Source organism: Pelophylax lessonae (genome assembly GCF_965119305.1).
Source record: "Pelophylax lessonae genome assembly, chromosome: 4".
Classification (NCBI taxonomy): Eukaryota; Metazoa; Chordata; class Amphibia; order Anura; family Ranidae; genus Pelophylax; species Pelophylax lessonae.
Window position 1 is genome coordinate 405,400,980 of NC_138771.1, and position 23,577 is coordinate 405,424,556.

The 23,577-nt window shown below is 47.9% G+C and overlaps 1 protein-coding gene across 1 annotated transcript in view; it reads left to right on the plus strand.

Moving 5' to 3' along the window:
• Window positions 1-23,577, plus strand: part of DDX46 (DEAD-box helicase 46) — a 395,525-nt gene that overhangs the window by 189,607 nt on the left and 182,341 nt on the right. Inside the window, exons 14-15 of the mRNA XM_082254255.1 lie at window positions 1,181-1,345; window positions 13,106-13,268. Coding sequence (XP_082110381.1) covers window positions 1,181-1,345; window positions 13,106-13,268 — 328 coding nt within the window. The remainder of the gene's footprint in view (window positions 1-1,180; window positions 1,346-13,105; window positions 13,269-23,577) is intronic.

The following is a 23,577-nucleotide window of genomic DNA, read 5'->3' on the forward strand; positions in this document are numbered from 1 at the left end:
CGTGCTTTTATTTGAGTTGCATCTAGCATCCTGCTTCTGAAGGTGGTGGCATCCTTCCCATTTGTGAGTAAGTACAGCTGTGTCCTTTAATGAACTTGGAGAAAAGGGTGTTGCAGTGAGTACAAAAATCCAGTTTTCAGAAACTGATTTCTTCAAATTCCTTCATTCAAAGATTATGTTGACTCAGTAGGACCTCAGCTTTGCATATTCTGTAGTGCAGAACTCTATCTGAACCCATCCAGGATGGTTTGTTTGTCCCTGTTTGGGTAGGTTATGTTTCTGTTAGCTGTTACTTCAGCCCACAGAGTCCCTGTACTGGCTGCTTTTTCCTGTGAGGAGCTGTCCCTGGTAGTCCATTGTTGCTAGGTGTTTTTTTTTTTTTTTTCGGCCTTAGCTGTCATTTTTACCTAGGATGGTCTCTGTCAGCATTTTTCTCAGGCATACACTCTTAAGGGCATGTTCCACACTTTTAAATGATGGCTCATTTGCCCAGAATGAGGGTCCTTATTGGGCTATTTGACATCAGGTTTCTGTAGCTCAAAGTTTGTACAGTCACTCCATGGACTTTGGTTCGAATTGTTTACCAAGTTTTTAGCAGGTGGATGTTAGAATTGCTGAGAAAAATACCTTGGTCCGCTGTTTTAGAGACTACAGTGTGTGGTTCTAACATGTTTTGGGTTTTTTTTGGGGCCTGTTTGCTTGTTGCAGTGTTGCCCTACCTTCACTTTCTGTGATTTGGGACATCTTAAATGCATGATGAATATAAAGTAGTTCTGTCTTATGTATGATAAAGAAAATTGGATATTCAGTTTACCTGTAAAATTTATTTTCTTGGCGTTTATTACGTGATACAGAGCACCTATCCTTTCTTTCTGATTCATGGCTTGCTACAAAAAACTGAAGCCTTGCCTACTGGGGTGTGACCAATAACCTGAAGGTGGCAGTATAAATCTATTTGTAATGAATATAAAGGAGCTCTGTGTTCCATGGTGTGCTGCAAGAAAAGTATTCTACAGGTAAACCAAAAATCCAATTTTTAATACATAGCTGTATTAAATGGTGTTAATTTTAAAAATTATCTGGAGTTCTGCTTTAAGATCAAAAATCGGTAAGGGTAACTACTTTACTGTCAATTCTGTAAAACAATTAGCAACTTGTAAGTTATTACATTTTTTTTCAGGTCATGAGAATCATTGACAACGTTCGACCAGATCGTCAAACTGTTATGTTCTCTGCTACTTTCCCAAGGGCCATGGAAGCTTTAGCGCGAAGAATACTGAGCAAGCCAATAGAGGTCCAAGTTGGAGGCAGAAGTGTAGTGTGTTCTGATGTTGAACAGCACGTGGTGAGTACTATGAAAATGCTTGTTATACTGGACAACATACAGGTTTGAAGAATATATAAAGATATAAATAGCACAAGAGTTGACTTATTTTAATTTGCATGTCTATCCTCAGTGGTGAACCGAGCAGTGGATAAGCAATGTGAATGATAATATGCTGTGTGGAAATTATTTAACGTTTTGCTTTGCCTTTTATGAGCTTAGCACAAGTTCACTTTAACAATGTCCATGGCCTAATATGCAAATCTTTGTATGTTACTGTGGCAGCCATGCCCTGCCTTGAGCTAAACTCTGTAGTTTCCTTTTTCTTTGGCACTAGTGCATGCATCTTACTTTCCTAATGTGGTCAGGGATTTTTTTCAACTGTACACATTGAAAAAGCACATTGGGAATCTGCTTCATTCACCCCAATACACTGTATACTTCACTGCTCTACACCAAATCAGCCTCTATCCACTTAACAAATGCCCTTATCTCATATCTTACCTCAGACCTCTAATCAGTGGCTTGGCAGACTGTCACTTGTCATACGTAAGGCACCAAGTGGTAGTATCTACATGCTCCTTAAATAGAAGTTGTTACTTTTGGTAGGGATAAAGGCGGCTTTCTCCAGCATTCATTAGAAAAGACTAAGCCGCTGCTCCTTCTTCGTTTGCCTATAGTGCTGTCTTCAGCATAGAGCTCAGTTTAGCTTCATGTCTAAAAGTGTGGTTTTCATCACTGCTGGATTTTGGACTGATTTTCAGATGACTTCTATCAAGATGCTGCTGATGGTTCCATATTAATACCTGCATACCAGCAACCATCAAGTGCAGAGTTTTCCTGCACTAACTCATAATTGGTACTGGAACAGCACCACTTCCTGACTTTGTCATAGAAGTAGCCATTCCAGAAACCGTATTCTGCATGGTTAAACTGGCCATAGACATCGTTTTTTCATACAGCTCGCTTGGTGAAGGATAAAAACTAACAGATTCCTCCATGCACAGAAGTGAGGTGGATGTAGTAATCCCCCTTCATGCTGCAGCCACTGATCCAAAAAAGTTTTCCAGCATGTCTCTTTAACAGGAGTTGTCTTCTGTCACACAGGGACAGCCGCACACTGGCTGGAATTTGGCCAATTCCTGCTGAACCACTGTATGGCTAGCTTTAAGGGCCCTTTCACACTGATCAGTTTTTGATACCTTTTTGGGGTTTTAAAAGCAGAAGAGAAATGCATGAAAAAGGTATTCCTTTTAAATTAGAAGTTACATAGGTTGAAAAAAAGACACAAGTCCATCTGGCTCAACCAATAAAAAAAAAAAAAAAAACAGTAAAGAAACCCAACCATACAATCCCATATACACAATCCTATACCCACAGCTGATCCAGAGGAAGGCGAAAAAACCTCTGCAAAGCTTGAGCCAATTTGCTACAGCAGGGGAAAAAAATTCCTTCCTCATCCCCCGAGATGCAATCGGATATTCCCTGGATCAACTTTACCTATAAATATTAGTACCCATTTATATTATGTACACCCAGGAAAGAATCCAGGCCTTTTTAAAGCAATCTAGTGAGCTAGCCAGAACCACCTCTGAAGGGAGTCTCTTCCACATTATCACAGCTCTTACAGGGAAGAAACCTTTCCATATTTGGAGACTAAATCTGTTTTCCCTCTACATGTAAAGAGTGCCCCCTTGGTCCTCTGTGTTGCCCTTAAAATGAATAACTCAACATCAAGTTCACTATATGAACCCCTTATGTATTTATACATGTTGATCATATCCCCCCTTAATCTCCTCTTCTCAAGAGAATAAATTCAGTTCCTCTAATCTTTCCTCATATCTGAGCTCCTCCGTGCCTCTTATCAGTTTGGTTGCCCCTCGATTATCCTTATTTTTTTTTTTTTTTAATTAAACAAGGTCTTTATTGAGAAAAGTAAACTCGGATATAAAGAATACAAATGCGCTTGTAGAAAATCGCAATGGGAATACAGCAGGTCATACAGAAATAAGACAGTATACCATCTGTGGTGGAAGAGGCAGCTAGGTACAACAAAAGTATATATGAATTGTGGGCATTACCATCTATATGGTCTAAATAATTCCATGTCCTAGACCGTAAAGTTTGACAACAATATACATGGTGAAAAGGAAGATCTATATGCACAACAGTGCAAAGTCTAGATACACGTCTCCGGGGCCTGCACCCATCTGTCCCAAATTTTTTTATACTTGGATGGGCATCCACGGTGGGTATATATCAGTTTTTTATAGGGTAAGGTCGCGTTAACCTCTCGGAGCCAGTCGCGAAGGGAGGGAGCTGTGTCCAGCATCCATTGTCGTGCAATACATTTCCTGGCAAGAAATAGTGTTCCATGTAAAAATAGGGTAGTAAATTTATCTACACTGACATCGGGGAATATCCCTAATAGGCATGGCTTCAGGGTCAGCGTTAAAGGGGAGCCCATTGTATCATGGAGAAATTTAACCACTTGTGTCCAAAATCCCTGTAGATCTGGGCCAAACCAGATGGTAGAAAGTACCCTGTTCCTGCCGGCACATGGGGCATAACTCAGAGCCGATTATCCTTTTTAAGAACTGGTGCCCAAAACTGAACTGCATATTCCAGATGAGGTCTCACTAATTTGTACAGGGGAAAAATCGTATCTCTCTCTGGAGTCCATGCCTCTATTAATACAAGAAAGACTTTGCTTGCTTTGGAAACCAAAGCTTGGCATTGCTGCATGCTATTATTAAGCTTAGGATCTACCAGAACACCCAGATCCTTCTGCGCTATAGATTCCCAGTTCTACTCCCCCTAGTATGTATGCTGCATGCATATTCTTAGCCCCCAAGTGCATGACTTTACATTTATCAAAATTAAACCTTGTTTGCCCCATAGTTGCCCATTGAGGTCAGCTTGTAAATTGGAGACATCCTGTAAGGAAGATATTCCGCTGCAAAGCTTGGTGTCATCTGCAAAGACTGAAATGGTACTTTTAATCCCAGACCCTATATAATTTATAACATTTATAAAGTTATTAAAAAGTAAAGGTCCCAACACTGAACCTTGGGCTACACCACTGATAACCTAAGACCATTCAGAGTAAGAATCATTAACCACTACTCTCTGAATTCTATCTTTTAGCCAATTTTCTATCCATTTACAAACTGATCTTTCCAAACCTGTAGACTTTACCTTACACATTAGCCGTGTGTTGGGAACTGTGTCACACTCTTTTGCAAAATCCAAGTATACTACGTCCACAGCCACCCCTTTGTCCAAGGTTTTACTTACCACCTCGTAAAAAGAAATCAGGTTTGTTTGACAACTTCGGTCTTTCATGAATCCATGCTGTCGCTTAAAATATTTTTTTCCAGCAAGAACTCATCTATGTGGTCTTTTATTAAACTCTCCAGTATCTTCCCGACTATAGAAGTTAAACTAACAGGTCTATAGTTACTTGGCAAAGACTTTGATCCCTTTTTAAATCTAGGCACCACAAATCTTATTGAACTCTTTATATTGCAGGCATGTTGCACTTTGAAAAGTCCTGCATGCTGCGTCTTTGGTGCGTTTTTTCAAAAGCACCTTCTGTTGTAAGTCATTCAGAAGGCATCAAAAACCAATCAGTGTGAAAGTTCCTTAAGCTGAACAAAAGCTCATCAAAACTGATCTGAAAGGGCTACATTTAGAATGTCAGACCACCATATCTGGGAATTCACCAAAGTGTTTTAATCTCCATTTCTCTTTCGTTCATTGACGGACACAGCACTCCATAAATCATAAATAGCGGGTTATATTGCCTCTTCCAGGAGTAGGACTAGGAAGAACAAAAACACCTGGCTACGCCAATGGGCCATCCTCAGCTGCTATATAACCTCCCTTTCTGCTCTAGGTAATCAGCACTGGTAGACGCACTTATCACTGCAGTGCATGAGACTTTAAAATTGGAGGATGTGGCTGTGTCGTTTGGGATGCACAAGTCGCATCGTACTCCAAAAGCGTTTCCTTATATGCCTTTTTTTTGACAGGCTTTCCTGTAATGAATAGGAACAACCAAAATTACCCTTTGTGGTCCCCAAACATTTTGCTCTACGTTACCCTTTTGAGGAGTCCCTTTTAGAAGAGTGGGCTAGTCCACCAGTGGTGGACCCTGCTTGTTTCCAGGTTGAATAAAGCAACCATGATCCCAGTAGAGGAATCCCCCGTTCTTTAAGGACCCGGCTGATAAGAAAGTGGAGGCTGTGGCACGCAGCATGTTTACTATGGCTGGTTCGGCATTGCGGCCTGTCTTTACTTCAGCCCTGGTGTCTCAAACCCTAACGGAATAGGCCAAGCTTTTGCGCCAGGGCCTGGGGGGTGAGCAGGTCCCTGCTGCTTATGTTTATTTAGCGGACCAGTTGGTGCATGGGCTGCAGTTTTTGTGATAAAGCTTTGGATACAGCTCCTGTGCTGTCCAAATGTTGTTTCAGCTGTGATGATTGGGTGAGTGCTGTGGCTTAAGAATTGGTCCGCAGACCAAGCCTCTAAGAAAGATCTCATTGATCTGCCCTTTCAATGTGATCGCTTGTTTGGGGCTACCCTGGATGACATCATTAGGGGAATCGCGGGGGGGAAAGAGTACCTTCCTGCCACAGTCAAGGAAAGGGAAGGAGCTTCGTCTCAGCCCATAGAAAATTCCTTTGTGCTTCTGGGACGAAGAATAAGGGAAATAGATCTTTTAAATCTTCCCCGGGAGCTTCCAAGCAACCTTGGTCGGTTAAGACTAGAGCTAGCTTCCCCGGACCAGCAGACAAGACTCCTTTATCATGAAGGTCTGCCCTCACCCAGTATTGCGGGTTGGGGGAAATCTTTGCTGGTTTCTGGCGCCGTGGACTACTTTGGTAAGTGCAAGAAGATCCCCAAAATGTTTCTTTTGGGGGTACCCAGAAAGGGGGACAAAGCTTGTCCTTTCATGTTTTTTAGGTTCTGAGTCTCATTGTGCGGATTTAATTCCTGCAAAGGTTCAGGTGATGTCTGAACTACCTATGGTCCCCCGTATCTCTGTCCAAGGAATTGCTTTACCTAGGTCTGATTTTAATTCTGAGCAGGGTGGTCCTTCCTCTGGATAGATTTCAGGAACCACATGCCATGATTCACCGAATGCTGTCACACAGAGTTCTCTCTACTGATTTGCATACAGGTTCTGAGTCTTGTGGTATCCACCTTCAAGACTGTTCTGTTTGCACAGTCCTACATGCAGCTCCTTTAGTGAGGTCACGGGGTCTTCTGACAGATGCCGCAGGCGTCCAATGGCCCAGGTAAGGCCAGTATCATCCTTGGCTAAGGCTTCTCCCACAGTTCCTGCGAGGAATCGAGAGCTAAGAACTTACAATCATCCTGGTGGCTGTAAACATCCCTTGGGGGCTTCCTCTATTAGAGAAGACCAGTTGTCCCAATGACAGATCTACCACCCTGCTTTAAAGTCACTGATTTTAATGGCTTAGCTATTGAAAGCCAGGTACTGAGGGATTGAGCTCTGTCTGGATCAGTGATCCCTACTATGGTGAAGGCAAGGAAGTCGTCTTCCAGCAAGATATACCATTGTACTCAGAAAGCGTACATTTATTGGTGTGAATCGATTGGCACTCATACTCAATCCTTTTCTGTGGCTCGGATCTTAAACTTTCTTCATTAGGGTATTGATCAGAAATGGGCCTTAAGTACCTCCAAGGGCCAGGTGTCTGACTTGGCAATCTTCTTTCAGCGACCTCTACCCACACACTCTTTAGTTTGTACCTTCATTCAGGGGGTTCAACATGTGGCTCCACCTGTATGGTCTCTTTTGCCGTCTTGTTTGCTATTACCTCGGCCCGCAGGGTATCGAAATTGGCGGCATTATCCTGTCGCAGCCCCCATTTAGTGGTTCATAGGGATAAAATGGTTCTTCGTCCCTGTCCATCATTCCTGCCCAAAGTTGTCTGACTTCCATTTGAATGAGGACATTGTGTTGCCTTCCTTGTGTCCCAAGCCGCCACATCCTAAGGAATTTGCTTTGCATACTGTAACAGATCCCCAATACTTGGACCAAGTATTTCTGTCTTCGGTCTCTAGACTCTCACGTGATGCAGTGACCTGGCCCCTCAATTCCCCCCAAACAGCCTAAGCTCAATGAAGGGTAAAACAAGACACTTTATTCACCAACTCACTTCCAATATATACAGTCTCATGAGTTTGATTTTATTATCATATGCAAACATAGTTAACATACCTTGGCCTTCTGGAAAGAGACAATAGGTGAATGAGACTGCAACATTATCATGATTAATTCAACAAACAAGCCCAAAACCTAGCCGAATACGCATTCCTAGAAGTGTGAACACACTCCACCTCTAAACAGATGAAAGCAGAAGACATAGGCTCTCAAACTGCCCGTCTCCATTTTCAACACACCTTATTATAACTTAAGTGTCAATTCACATCCCCCCAGTATACCATAGCTCAGTCTTATGTCATTAGCATCTGTTTAGTCTCTCATGGTGTGAAGTCCTTTGTTGTAATATGCAGCTTAGGCCCAAAGTCTGTGTCACTTGGGGTGACAGGGACTTGAATTCAAAGTAACAGTACTCCAAGGGTCCCCGAGCATACACCCCCAACCAGAGCCGCGCTCCCCTACAAGCCAGGGCCATAGTCCGTGGGCAGGAGGCTGGCCTCCACACTCCTCCAGTAACCCGTGACGAACGTCCCAGCAAATGGGCGTTCTTCACATCTCCCTCCTCCTGGGGAGACTAACCAGACCTCCAACTGGTTTGGGTCTGTGTTAGTCTGGTGTCTTTTGCCAGGCTGTGCCATGCTCCAGAGGGCCTCCTGCCATACGTCCCAATTAAAATATCCAGGGTCTTCCTGAGCAGGGCACCAGCTAGAATCCACTCCAGAGGCATTCCGTGGTTGCTGGAGGGGCAAAATCAGGGTGGCATGGGCCCCCATACTAGGGGGTTGGGGATCTGGGCCGATTGCCCATCATCTCTGTAATCCAGGGGTGGAGGCCACAGCCCCATCCACCCCTTCCATGCCAAAAGCTGCAGTGGGGTTCTGCCCGGCTGCCAGCTCTTCCGCTGGGTAGGCACTCAGCTGCTGGGACAAGGGACTTAAAATTGCCTCGCCCGGTAACGCTGGCTGATCCTGGGTAGTGGGCACCACCATCTCCACCCCAGTGCTGTTGGCTGCTGCTGGGACGAGGGACCTACAATTGCCTCTCCTGGTAAAGCTGGCTGGTGCTGGGTAGTGGGCACGAACATCTCCACCCCCAGTGCTGTTTGCTGCTGCTGGGACGAGGGACCTACAATCGCCTCTCCCGGTACCGCTGGCTGGTCCTGGGTAGTGGGCACGACCATCTCCACCCCCCAGTGGCAAGTGACAATTCGCATCTGGTGGCAGGCGACGTGGCAAGTGACAATCCGCATCTGATGGCAGGCGACGTGGCAAGTGACAGTCCGCATCTGGTGGCAGGGGACAATCCGCATCTGATGGCAGGCGACATGGCAAATTAGAATCTGCATCTAGTGGCAGGCGATATGGCGAGTGACAATCTGCATTTGTTGCCAAGTGACGCGCTGCATCTGGTGGTAGTCGACGTGGCAAAAGACCAGCTACATCTGAAGGCAGGTGATGTAGCAAGTGACCAGCTGCATCTGGTGGCAGGCGACTTGGCAAGTGACAAGCCCAAGGCTCCCACTGATTCTGCAATATGGTGTGTTGAACTATTTAATTTTATATTACAGTGTAATAATAGAAATAATGTGCTTCAATCATCCTGACACCATATCAACCATGGTGCCGTGATGATTAAAGCACCGACACCAGCCATCACCCAACAAATGGCCCTCAAAATCTGAACGATAGCCTGTCTTTTTTGTTCCTTTCTTGAATTAAGTTCTTCCTTGTACATACAATTTAGGGTGCTTGGTCCCTAACATGTCTCTCTCCTGCTTGTGAACTCATACCATTGCACATATAGCATATTTTGTATTATTTTGGGTACCCTTTAAGTTATGACATATATCACCATCACTTGAGTATAAAGAATGATTATATGGATTGGTATACAATACCCCATTGTTCTGTGAATTATATTTGAATGTGTATTTGTTTTTCTTTCTTTTATTTTATTTTTTGCTGGGATTGGGAGACATTGATGTTTGTTGTGTCTCCTGGTGTCCCCTGGGTGTTGTAGGAGCCACAACACCTACTACACATGTACACATGCGCGGCAACCTCCTGGCTGGTGTGCTGTGACATTTTTGTGTCAGGACATATAAATACATTTGGCACGATGATGTCATGACGTATATTTATGTCATGCTGTTTTTTTTTTTTTTTTTGGCATCAAAAGCAGACATTTTAGGTATATTTAAAGACATCCCTCACATGGAAAGGTGACATTTGCCTCTGAAGCAGCCAGCGTGCCCCGCGAAACTGGTTAGGTTTCCAGCTTGGTCCCATACAGCCAGCTTTTGGGACACCTCCTCTCCTACCTCCTCCATTCCTTTACTAACTGATAATATTCTGGATATGTACATGGACTGATACAGCTTTACTACCATTCATACAGCTTGGACTTTTCAAAATCCACATGTATAGCGAAGTACACTTTTTATTTGAGTTTTGAATGCTGATGACACAAAATTGGCCAGGGCAATAACTGCACAGCATGAAGCAGATATCCTACAGAATGACCTGGACAAAATTACAGAGTGGGCAACGACATGGCAAATGAGGTTTAACGTGGAGAAGTGTAAGGTTTTGCACTTGGGGACTAAAAACATAAAAACACAATACACGTTAGGAGGGGAACCCTTGGGGGAATCAAAAATGGAGAAGGATCTGGGAGTCTTGGTTGATGATAGATTAGGCAACAGCATGCAATGTCAAGCGGCAGCTGCCAAAGCCAGCAGAATATTAGCATGCATAAAGAAAGGGATGTATTCCAGAGATAAGACTATAATCCTTCCACTTTATAAAACTCTGGTCCGACCGCATCTGGAGTATTCTGTCCAGTTCTGGTCGCCAGTCCTCAGGAGGGATGTGTTGGAGCTGGAGAGAGTCCAGAGAAGGGCAACTAAACTAATTAGGGGAATGGAGGACCTTGACTATGAAGAGCGTCTACAATCGTTCGATTTATTCTCCCTGGAGAAGAGACGTCTGAGGGGGGACATGATAGCAATTTATAAATATCTTAATGGGGATCCCAGCTTAGAAAAAAAGCTGTTCATTCGAAGGGATTGCATGAGGACTCGAGGGCATACAATGCGATTAGAGGAGAAGCGTTTTAACCACAGGCAACGTGGGGGGTTCTTTACTGTTAGGGCTACAAGATTGTGGAATTCTCTACCACAAGAGGTGGTAGTATGGGTGGCTTTCAAAAGACTCTTAGAATTCTCTACCACAAGAGGTGGTAGTATGGGTGGCTTTTCTGCGGGTAGTATGGTGGCTTTCAAAAGACTCTTAGACTTACTTCTCAAGGATCAGAACATTCAGGGGTATGTGAGATGAGTACAGCCACACACACCTACACAGGTTGAACTGGATGGACTATTGTCTTTATTCAACCTCACCTACTATGTAACTATGTAACTATGAATGGCTTTTGGTTTCTTTTCAAATCATACTGATGGCTCCCATACTGGGCAATGTTAAACCACATATCACACGGTTAGAGAAGTTTCAAATATGAATTACTTGCCAATAAAGGGAGGACCACAAATGCCGGCTAATGTACCATAAGAGCGCTATATGTGATAAGTGTATCCTTCCGCGGGAGGATTCCAGTTGTATCTGTGCTTGACACTTACCATATAAGCCACCCCTTCACTCACTTCAAGATGGATTCATAAGGACTGATCCCACATAGGATATCTTTTTAATCTTCATAGGCTGCTAACCACATACAGTGGCCCATTGTATCACCCTCAGCTGGGTAGATCTTGCATTACGGTCCAAACAGTGTTGGCCACACAGGGGCGACATTGCATTACGGTCCAAACAGTGTTGGCCACGCAGGGGCGACATTATCTACATGTGCTTTGTATCTTTATAAATATCCAAGAGAAGGTCTCTTGATATAGTTACATAGTTACATAGTTACATAGTTAGTGAGGTTGAAAAAAGACACAAGTCCATCCAGTTCAACCCATGATGCGTGTGTGTTTGCTTTTAACCGTACATTGTGTACCCCTGTATGTTGTGGTCTTTAAGGTGTACATCTAATAGTTTTTTGAAACTATCTATGCTCCCCGCTGATACGACTGCTTGTGGAAGAGAATTCCACATCCTTACCGCTCTTACAGTGAAGAACCCCTTACGCACTTTAAGGTTAAACCGCCTTTCCTCAAGTTTTAGTGAGTGGCCACGTGTCTTATTGTATTCCCTTTCTCTGAATAGTTTGTTCCTTATGCTAGGGTCGCCAGTACAGTATTTGTACATTGATATCATATCCCCCCTCAATCGTCTCTTCTCCAGAGAGAATAGGTTCAGTGCTTGTAGTCTTTCCTCATAGCCGATGTCCTCCATTCCCCTAATTATTTTTGTTGCCCTCCTCTGGACTTTCTCCAGTTCCAGCACATCCTTCCTGCGGACCGGTGCCCAGAACTGGACAGCATACTCCAGATGTGGCCGGACCAGAGTCTTGTAGAGCGGGAGAATAATCTCTTTATTTCTTTGTATAACACTCAATTCTAAATACCTCTGGAATATAATTCACCATAGAATCCCTTTCTAAGGAATTTTTTGCGGCATTCAGCCAGAAGCTAATAATGATCATCCTACAATCAGAGAAGGCATTTGTACACTGTTAAGTTAATGACACATATTGTACCCCCCATTGGAGCACATACATTCAAAATATATGTGCTAATATATCTTGAGATTTTTGTTTTTCTTCCCTTTTTTTCTTTTGGGAGAGGTTATTGCACAACTTCCCTGCAGCTGTCATGGTTGTGTGTATTTTTAATTATTGGCCAATTATGTTTTTGAGATATATGGGTTTGTATTGTCTAGATGGATGTATTTAATAAAGTTGATTTCTACATTTCTATACATGTTAGATCACTGGGTCCTGTTATATCTATCTATGGATACAACATATAGAGTGTATAATTGAGGTTGAGCTTAGGGATGCACCGATCCAATATTAGGATCGGATATCGGCGCCGATACTGCCAAAATAGCTGGATCGGGGGATCGGTAAAATTAACCAATTCACGGGCCGATCTGGTTTTGCGGAGTCCCAGCTCAGCCGTCCCTTACTTGCACGGAGCCGCTGATCCGTTTTTGCTGAGTCCCGGCTCAGCCGTCCCTTGGTGTAGTAGTAGTATGAAGGTAGTATGGGATGGGAGCCACTACTTCCTGTATAGGTCCGGGTTACAGGCGGAGTGATATCAGATGCACTCCACCTGTGAATGGAGGAGCCATACACATGAAGCAGTGGCTTTGCTCTGTACTGCAGCCGCATGCATATTGTGTATGTGCGTAGTTCCGGATCGGTATCGGCATATACACAATGCCAGGTATCGGGATTAGAAAAGTTGTATCGGTGCACCCCTAGTTGAGCTCAGTGAGGCTTTTATGTTCTCTTTTTTTCCTCATATCTAATGTTTTACAGAGTAGAAAATATTAACACTGTTTTAGTACGTTCTTGCAAGTCTCACAAATAAGCACACGTTATATGTACTTTTTTTTTGGCTAGAAGTAATGAGTGATATATATATATATATATATATATATATTTTTTTTTTTTTTAAGATTGTAATAGAGGAAGAAAAAAAGTTTCTTAAACTACTGGAGCTTTTGGGCCATTACCAGGAAACGGGATCAGTCATTATTTTTGTTGATAAACAAGAACATGCAGATGGATTACTCAAAGACTTAATGAGAGCATCATATCCCTGCCTGTCACTTCATGGGGGTAAAGTAGAATTTATGAATTATTCATTTGTAAAATGTTGACATTTTATACCTTTTATACCTTATACCTTACTTACCTTACCTAAAGGAAGGAAAGACACATGCATAGATAAACTTTTAATTGCAGGAATAGTATTATGTGTGGGCATTTCTGCCTGGTAGTCACACTGGCTGCATATATTAAGTGGTCAGAAATGACAATCTTCATTATTTGAGTATTTGGAGGGGCTATTGAGTATGATGCTTGCCTTTTTAAGTATTATTCTATTCTATTACTAATTTCACGACCATGCTATAGCCAAAAGACGGCTACAGCACAGTCGCACATTGCCCCAGTGATCGTGCTTCTCACACGCCCTCTGCGGCGCGCATCTGCAGACATCTGTGATTGCTGTGTCCTTGGGACAGGATTTGCCGGTTATCAGCAATCCTCTCTTCACGCTGACATAATGTGAGGAGAAGCAAGCTGATAACCGGCAAACACACACAGGGGATATCTACACTGATAAGCAGGGCCCTGATAATCAGTGCAACTCCATCAGTGCTGCCAGTCAGTGCTGCTTATCAGTGCACATCCGCGAAGGAGAAAAATTACTTTTCTCTTACGTCCTCTGACAGTCGCCGCCCACTCATACAGTCTTCACCAATGGGTATTGACCTCTTATTCATAGGAGCAAGCTAGGCATAAGACTTGTTAGAAACAAAGCAATTTACATAGACACACCTTTAGGGGGCTGTCCCTCTGGTCCAATACCCCCCTGCTATCAGCATCCACAACTCAGTTTATCTTCTGCCTAGTTAGGAGTAAGATATGCTATCCCTGTGCTGGGGCTACAGTCTCAGTCTTTCTTCTGTTTTATTACTTTTATTTAATGCAAAGTGTTTTCTTTCCACTACTAGCTTTTTATGTGTGCTTAGTTAGTCGGATCTTCGGAAGACTACAGCGTTTGCGGAGCTGGGAATCGGACTGGTTGTCCTGGTGTCCCAGGACAGAGAACCTTATGGAATTCCAGCCCGCCATCGAGCGTTTAGCAGGCTATGCGTATGCCCTGGCCTCGCAAACGACCTGTCCCTGTCCTCAGGGAAAAGCCTGCGAGGTGGCCACCTCGCTAGGACGCCTCAACCGTAGTTCCGTGCGTTGCTAGAGTCCTGTTTGGCTGACGGCACCCCCGCCACCTCGGGTGGGACGCTTCCCGTCCCAGAGAGGCGCCCAAGCCATCATGGAACGGTGAGTACATTCTGTGTGGGGCCTCTGTCTGGGGATGACAGTCTGCTGGTGTCTGTGCTCTCCCCTCATGTCTGTGTGTCTGGGGCTCGCATTCCTCCTGGTCCCAACGGGGGCACTACCGTGTCCAGGACGCTCTGTGGGGGGTTGTTGGGGGTCCCTAACCCCTGTGGCACTATTACTGTGTTTATTACTTGGGTACAGACGTGTGGGCGGCCATTTTGGGTATGGGCGGCTGCTCTGGCTTCACTATGGGCACTTCAGCAGCCAATTTCTATAGTAGTGTATCGCGCCCTTCGGGCGCCATCTTGTGTGGCAGTTTGCTTTATACACGTGTTCGGCCATTTTCCCGGAGCCTTCCATTGATTCCTATGGGCAACCATTTTTATTTAGTCCGAGTCCTATTTAGCCTCTAGCGGTGTGACATCACTTCCTTTCCTCATGCAGAGAGATCGTCAGCAAGCGTGGTAACACTTCTGGGGGTCCTTTATTGCTGTTTTTTGGGGAATATCTCTTGGCTATCAGTTTTATTCCTATCTCTGGGGTATTTCAGTCTAGTCCCTATTGCGGTGCATTGCGGTGGGGTCAACGCTATTGCGATTTAAAGGGCCAGCGCCATAAAAGTTTTTATGGAGTCCCAGGAGAGCAAATTCCCCCCAGCTTTGGTGGATGATTCAGGTACGTCTGAATCATCTGCGATTACTGCTGCACTTGCGACTTTAGCGTCCAAGGTGGATCTATTGATGTCTGAACGGGATTCTAGAAAAAGGCCTAGGCTTTCTCACTCCTCTGATTCAGAGTCTGATATGGTTGCCATAGACAGTGTACCCCCTGAAGGGTCTCAGTCCTCTCAGTCGGAAGGGGAGACGGAGGATGAGGAGGGGGATGATTCCCCCCTGGACGGTCAGAGAACGCGCTGCTATGTCTGCGCTTATTACCGCTGTTAAAGATATACACTACATTTAGAGGATGAGCCCGACCCACCGGGTAAGCGGTCTTCCTTTGGGACCCGTAGAACCCAGAAGGCGGCACAGGTGTTTCCTTGTCCCTCTGAGTTTCACAAAACAGTGAACGAACAATGGCGCAATTTTGTGGTACCAAAACGGTTTCAACTCCGTTATCCCTTTGCATCTCCTACGGATTCGCGCTGGTCCGTGGCCCCTAAGGTGGATCACACGGTGTCCAGGTTGAGCAAGGCCACTCTTATGCCCACGGAGGATTCTCCGGTGTTCAGGGACCCTACGGATAGGCGGATGGAATCTCTTGCTCGCTACTCCTATATGGCGGGTTCCTTGATGAAACCTATTTTCGCCTCAGTGATGGTCTCTCAGGCTGTTGTAGATTGGGCCAAGGTGCTCAGACGCACCCTTGTGGCGGATTCCGCCCCTCATACTACTTTGTAGATGGTGGACCAGATTATTCAGGCTGTTCTGTACCTGTGTGACACAGCCTTGGATGAGACCCTTTTAGCCGCACGACTATCTGCTGTCGCAGTGATAACACGTCATTTGGTATGGCTGAAGAGCTGGTCGGCTGACTAGACTTCCAGGAAGACGGTGTCTGACATCCCTTACGCGGGTACTCCCCTTTTTGGGGACTCCCTGGACGAATTGGTTAAAGGGGTCACTGGGGGCAAGAGCACTCTGCTGCTCCAGAATCCCAAGAGTAAGTTTTTCTGTGGTAAGCGGGGCCCTTCCTTTAAACCAAATCAGGGGTCCTTTTCGTGCCTTCAAGGCACAGGACAAGGGCAAATCCTTCAAAGGCCATGGTGGCCAGAGGAAGCCTTGGGCGGGCAAGTCATAAGCCGCCCACGCTGGCGCGGCGGCCCAGTCCGCCTCAACCTGAAGGGGCGCCCTCACCCTTTCCAGGGGTGGGGGGACGTCTGTGCGGTTTTCTTGAACCTTGGCTGCTCCGGATCCCGGACAGGTGGGTTCAGAAAATCATTTGATGAGGTTACAAGATCGAATTCCTTTCGCGGCCAGCGGACAGGTTCTTTCCCTCAAATCTTCATTTGACCCCAGATCATTTACAAGATTTTCATCGGGCGATTCAGGATCTTCTCGCCCAGGGGGTTATCGTCCCGGTGCCGCATCGGGACAGATTTCGGGGGTTTTACTCAAATCTGTTCACTGTGCCCAGAAAGGAGGGCAAGGTACGTCCGATTCTGGACTTGAAAGCTCTGAACCGCTTTGTGCGGGTTCAAAAATTCCGCATGGAATCCCTCCGTTCGGTGGTAGCCTCCCTGAACCCGGGAGATTTCCTCGCTTCCATCGACCTCAAGGATGCGTATTTACACATCCCCATATTCGAGGGTCATCACCGATTCGCAATCTCGGAGGAGCACTATCAGTTTGTGGCGTTACCTTTCGGTCTCGCTTCGGCTCCAAGGGTGTTTACCAAAGTGCTGGTTCCTGTTATGGCCCTGTTATGGGCGCAGGGAGTTGCGATCTTGGGATATCTGGACGATCTCCTGTTAAGATCGAGTGCCAGTCCGAGTCTTACGCGATCTGTTAACTACGGTTCAGACGCTCCAGGAGTTCGGGTGGACCATCAACGTTCAGAAGTCGACTTTGTCCCCTTCTGTTCGCCTCCCCTACTTGGGGATGGTCCTGGATTCCGCCCAAACAAAAGTCTTTCTGCCAGAGGACAAGCTCCGGACTTTGTAGAACGAAGTCAGGTCCCTCAGGGACAGCGACACCTCGTCGCTCAAGACCTGCATACGGTCCCTGGGATTGATGGTGTCAGCCTTCGAGGCGATACCGTTTGCACAGTTCCACAAATGATCTCTCCGAGCGGGCATCCTAGCCAGGTGGGACAGGCTTCCTAAATCCTTGGAAAAGAGGATATCTTTGAGATGCCAAGCCAGAGAGGATCTTCTGTGGTGGCTCCAGTCTCCGGCTATGACGGAGGGGGAAGTCCTTCCGGCCGTTGTTGTGGACGGTGATCACCACGGATGCCAGCCTGTCGGGCTGGGGTGGCGTTCTGGGCACTCTGTCTGCCCAGGGCACTTGGTCGGAGGAGGAATCCTTCCTGCCGATAGACATTTTGGAACTGCGAGCGATCGGACTGCTTGCTCCATTGGTCGGATCATCTTCCGGGCCGCCCTGTGCGGTGCAGACGGACAACGCCACTGCGGTGGCTTACATCAAACACCAAGGGGGCACCAGGAGTGCCCGTGCGGCCCAGGAAGTGACCAAAATTCTGTCTTGGGCCGAGACACACTTCCCGGCGATTTCGGCAGTCCACATTCCGGGTGTGGAGAACTGGCAGGCCGATTATCTGAGCCGCCAGACCCTGGACCAGGGGGAATGGTCCCTACACCCGGAGGTGTTTCAGATGCTGTGTGCGGGATGGGGATGCCCGGATGTGGATCTGTTCGCATCCCGGCTAAACAAGGTGGGAAGGTTCGTGGCAAGAACGCGCGATCCTCTGGCAGACGCCTCGGATGCGCTGGTGGTGCCTTGGAATCAGTATTAACTGATTTATGCCTTCCCCCCGATTAGTTGTTGTCCAGGTTCCTTCGCAGGTTGGTCTCGAAACCGAAGTTGGTGATTCTGGTGGCCCCGGACTGGCCGCGCCGGTCTTGGTATGTGGACATCATATAACTGGTCGTCGAGCCTCCATTGCGGCTCCCGTTACGGGACGATCTGCTGTCTCAGGGGCCGATCTTCCATCCTGCTTTACGGTCCCTGGCTTTAACGGTGTGGCGGTTGAAAGCCAGGTCCTGAGAGATAGGGGTCTCTCGGTCATTCCTACCCTGCATTAGGCTAGGAAGGCATCGTCCAGTAAGATTTATTACCGTACCTGGAAGGCTTATTTTGCCTGGTGTGAATCCAGGGGTGTCCATCCTCGCTCCTTTTCGGTGGTGAGGGTGTTGGCCTTCCTGCAAACTGGCGTGGACCAGCGTCTTCCGCTGACCACGATTAAGGGTCAGTTGTCTGCACTGGCAGTCCTTTTCCAGCGCCCCTTGGCGTCCAACTCTTTGATACGCACCTTTGTTCAAGGGGTGCGTCATTTGGCTCCTCCTAGGAGAGCTCCTTTACCTCCTTGGGACTTGAATTTGGTCCTGTCCGTTTTGCAACGTCCTGCCTTTGACAGCATCCGGGAGATTCCTCTGCCTGTGCTGTCTCGGAAGGTTGCCTTCCTGGTGGCGATCACATCTGCCGGAGTGTCGGAGTTGGCGACCCTGTCGTGCCGCTCCCCTTACCTGGTTGTTCATAGGGATAAGGTGGTCTTGCGACCTAACCAATCTTTCCTTCCTAAGGTGGATTCAGATTTTCACCTTAACGAGGATATTGTCTTGCCTTCGCTGTGTGCGAATCCTAAGCATCAACAAGGATGTAGTCCGGCGATCAGGGTGTACCTGTCATCTACTGAATCCTTCAGAAAGTCGGATTCCCTTTTTATCCTTCCCGAGGGCCCTCGGAAGGGTATGGCTGCGTCTGCGGCAACCATTTCTAAATGGATCAGGCAGACGATTGTACAGGCCTATTCTATTAGGGAACGGGTTCCTCCCTTCCCTGTCAAGGCGCACTCTACCAGAGCGGTGAGTGCGTCCTGGGCTTTCCGACATTAGGCTTCGGTGGCCCAGGTGTGCAAGGCAGCGACTTGGTCGTCCGTGCACACCTTTTCCGAATTCTACAAACTTGATGTTTTGGCATCAGCAGATGCCTCCTTTGGCCGCAAAGTTCTGTGTGCGGCAGTGCCTTGAGGGGGCCATGGCGTTGGCCGGTCCCCATCTGTTGGGGTTGTTTTCCCCCTTGTTTGTTTGCTTTCCTGGGTTGTTTGCTCCAGTTGAGCTTTTCTGTTACCCAGAGTTTTTACCTTTCTGCTCAGATAAGGTTCCTTTCTCTGACCTGGGTGCTGCGTTGCCTTTGTGACGGTTGTGCTTCCCACCCCTCATGTCTACACTGCTTAGGGACATCCCATTGGTGAAGACTGTATGAGTGGGCGGCGACTGTCAGGGGACGTAAGAGAAAACTGAATTTCTCTTGCGTCCTCCGACAGTCGCCGCCTCTTCATATTCGTCACAATGGGGTTATTGACCTTTGCTCCGTAGGAGTAGCTAGGCAACAGAATATGTTAATATCAAAGCTTTTAGCATACCCCACCCCTAGGGGGTGGTCCTCTCAGTCAATACCCTCCTGCTTCCTGCATTCCTACCTCAGTTTCAATTGTCTAGCTCAGGAGTTAGCAGGCTTATCCTGTGCTGGGATTTCAGTCTCAGCCTCTATTCTCTCTTTTTGATTTTATTTCAAGTGTTTTCTCTTCTTTACTTAGCAGTTATTTTTCAGCATTAGTTTAGTTCTTCGGATGAAGATGATCATGCGGAGCTGGGTCTCGGGCTGGCCTCCCTGGGTATCCGGGGTTCAGGGCCAGTGGCTTCCCAGCCTGCCATCGAGCGTTCAGCTCAGGTTTCCTTGGCATATATGAACGACCCATCCCTGTTCGCTGCGGTGAGGTGGCTACTTCACCGGACGCCCTTTGCGGTTTCGCACCGCAGTTCCACTGCGTCCTGGCTGCGACTCTCCCTGTCCCTAGTGCAGCGGTTTGATCGCTTGTGCGGGTTCCCCACGCCATCCGGATGGTAAGTGTATTCTGTGTGGGGACCTGTCTGTTTTGGGTGTCAGTCTGGGACTGTGGGACCCTGCATGTCTGTGAAAAAAACGTTGAGCTCCCTGTCAGTATTAGCTGCCTTTCTGTGGGCTGAAGAGGGGGGGGGGGGGCTCTCCTGCTCTGCTCTGTGTAACAGGCTGAGAGTTCTGTGAGACATGCTGTATGCTGTGTGTGACATGCTTGTGCAACGTTTTTGGAGCATACTGTGCGGCGACCGCTGCTGCGGTCCGCCATTTTTTTGCAGCAAGCTATGGTGGCCGGTCCTGTGTGGAAAGAGCGGCGTTTTTGGCGGCGATCGATCCGGCCTCATGTCAGCGCTGTTTCTGTATCTGCCTATGGAGCCTCAGCCAGCGGCCATGTTTGTGTAGCCTTTACGTAGGCTTCATAGGGGCGGTCAGTCTTGCATCACTTCCTTTTCCTCTGGGACAGCGATCGGTGCAGCAGCCTGTGTGATCCCTCCAGGTTTTACCTTTCCATATTCCTGTATTCCTTGCCTTGTATTCCTATCCCTGTGGGGGTCAGTGTATTCTGTGAGTGCGGTGGGCTACGCTCGCCGCGATCTTAAAGGGGCAGTACTCCTTTTTTTTTCCTAAGTCTACTGGGGCATGGATTCTCAGGAAAGCAAGTTTCCCCCCTCCTTGGTAGGGGGCCAAGGGGCTGCTGCTTCCCCCGAGGGGGCTGATCTGGCTACTATTGTGGCTAACTTAGCTGCTCAGGTGCAGATGCTGGTGGCTGATCGATCCACAAAAAGGCCCAGAGTGTCAATTTCCTCTGATTCAGAGGGCGATGGGGATGCTATGGCTGTAGTGCCCTTCTCAGGGTCTCGCTCATCTCTAGACCTTGCGGGGTCTGAAGGGGAGGCTGAGGTGGAAGGGGTTGATAATTCTCCCCCTGGCTCGTCTGAAGAGCTTGCACTCATGGATGAGTTGGTTGCTTCTATCAAGCAAACGCTGCATTTGGAGGATGAGCCATGTCCTCCTGTTTTGATGTCCTCGTATGGGACGCAAAGGAAACGCACAATGTCGCAGGTTTTTCCTTGCTCTATGGAATTTCAGCGCGCTGTTGATGAGCAATGGCGCAATATAAAGAAGCCTTTTGCTGTGCCGAGTAGGTTCAAGCTGCGTTATCCTTTTACACCGGCTACTGATGAGCGTTGGTGTGTGCCGCCTCAGGTGGATCACGCGGTGGCGATTTTGAATAAATCCACTGCGATCCCTGCGGAGGATACCCCGGTGTTCCGGGACCCTACGGACAGGAGATTGGAGTCTCTGGCCCGTCACTCTTATACGGTTGCGGGCTCTATGCTGAAGCCTATTTTTGCTTCCATTATGGCAGCCCAGGCTATTGCCGATTGGACGCAGGTGCTCAGGCGCACCCTGGTGACTGACTGCTTCGCCGTCAACATTGGCTATGGTGGATCAGATTCATCAGGGTGTCATGTACTTGTGTGATGCGGACTTAGATATGGTCCCTTTGGCTGCGCGTCTCCAGAGTGTGGCGGTGTTGAACCGTCGCCTGATCTGGCTGAAATGTTGGTCTGTTGACCAATCTTCTCGCAAGACTTTGGCTAATTTGCCCTACGCGGGCTCTCGCCTTTTTGGCGAATCTTTGGATACTCTGATAAAGGGTATTTCTGGGGGTAAGAGCACTCTTTTGCCCCAGACTCACAAGACTAAGTTTGTTCGCGGTAAGAAGAATACTTCGTTTAGGCCCCCTCAGGGGTCCTTTCGTGCCTTTCGGTCGCACTATAAGGGCAAGCCCTTCAAGGGACAAGGCTCCCAGAAAAAGCCGTGGGCAGGTAAGCAGAAGTCCGGCCAGTCCGGGTCTGCTGCCCATAACAATGCGGCCTGAAGGGGCGCCCTCACCCAGTTCTGGAGTAGGGGGACGTTTGCTCGGTTTTCTTCAACCCTGGCTGGCCCGCATTCGGGACAGGTGGGTTCAGGAAATCGTTCGATCTGGATACAAGATCGAGTTTCTCTCTCGGCCGGCAGGCAGATTTTTTCCCTCAAATCTTCAGCTGTCTCCGGAGCGATTGCGGGATCTGCACTTGGCGGTGCGGGACCTGCGGGCTCAGGGAGTGGTGGTTCCGGTGCCTCATCGGGACAGATTTCGGGGGTTCTATTCCAATCTGTTCACTGTGCCCAGAAAGGAGGGCAAGGTACGTCCGATTCTGGACTTGAAAGCTCTGAACCGCTTTGTGCGGGTTCGCAAGTTCCTCATGGAATCCCTGTGATCGGTGGTGGCTGCCCTGGTTCCGGGGGAATTCATGGCCTCTATCGATCTGAAGGATGCGTATCTTCACATCCCCATATTCGAGGGTCACCAGAAGTACCTTTGATTCGCCATTTCGGAGGATCACTACCAATTCGTGGTGTTACCCTTTGGTCTCACTTCGGCTCCGCAGGTTTTCACCAAGGTGCTTGCGCCGGTTCTGGCTTTATTGAGAGCCCAGGGCATCTTGGTCCTGGGGTATCTGGACGACATTCTGGTTCGGTCTGCGACCAGTCAGGGCCTGGTGAGCGACCTGTCCGTCACGATGCAGACGCTACAGGAGTTTGGCTGGACGATAAATTTTCCAAAGTAGACGCTGTGTCCGTCAGTTCGTCTTCCTTACCTGGGAATGATCCTGGACTCTGTTCAGGCGAAGGTCTTCCTGCCGGAAGACAAGCTCCGGAAGCTTCAGGAAGAAGTCGGGTCCCTCAGGGACGTTCAGTGCTCGTCCCTCCGGACGTGCATGAGGTGTCTGGGATTGATGGTCTCGGCTTTCGAGGCGATACCCTTTGCCCAGTTTCATACGCGGGGTCTCCAAAGGGAGATTCTGGCCAGGTGGGACGGACGACCGCAGTCTCTGGATCTCCAGATTTCGTTGAGTCATCGCACCAGAAGGGACCTTCTGTGGTGGCTCCAGTCCCCGGCGGTGTCGCGGGGCAAGTCCTTTCGCCCTTTCTCGTGGACAGTGATCACCACGGATGCCAGCCTGTCGGGCTGGGGTGGTGTTCTGGGCGTTCTGTCCGCCCAGGGAACTTGGTCGGAGGGGGAGTCCTCCCTTCCGATCAACATTCTGGAATTGCGAGCGATAAATCTCTGCCTTCGGCGTTGGTCGGACAGGCTGCAGGGCCGTCCGGTTCGGGTGCAGACGGACGATGCCACAGCGGTGGCTTACATCAACCACCAAGGGGGCACCAGGAGTGCCCGAGCGGCTCGGGAAGTAGCCGACATTCTATCTTGGGCCGAGACGCACGTCCCGCGATATCTGCTGTTCACATTCCGGGGGTGGAGAACTGGCAGGCGGCTTATCTGAGCCGCCAGGCCCTGGACCAGGGAGAATGGTCTCTTCACCCGGATGTCTTCCTGATGTTGTGCGAGAAGTGGGGGTCCCCAGATGTGGACATGTTCGCGTCTCGTCTGAACAACAAGGTGGAAAGGTTCGTGGCAGGGACGCGCGATCCTCGGGCAGACGCCTCGGACG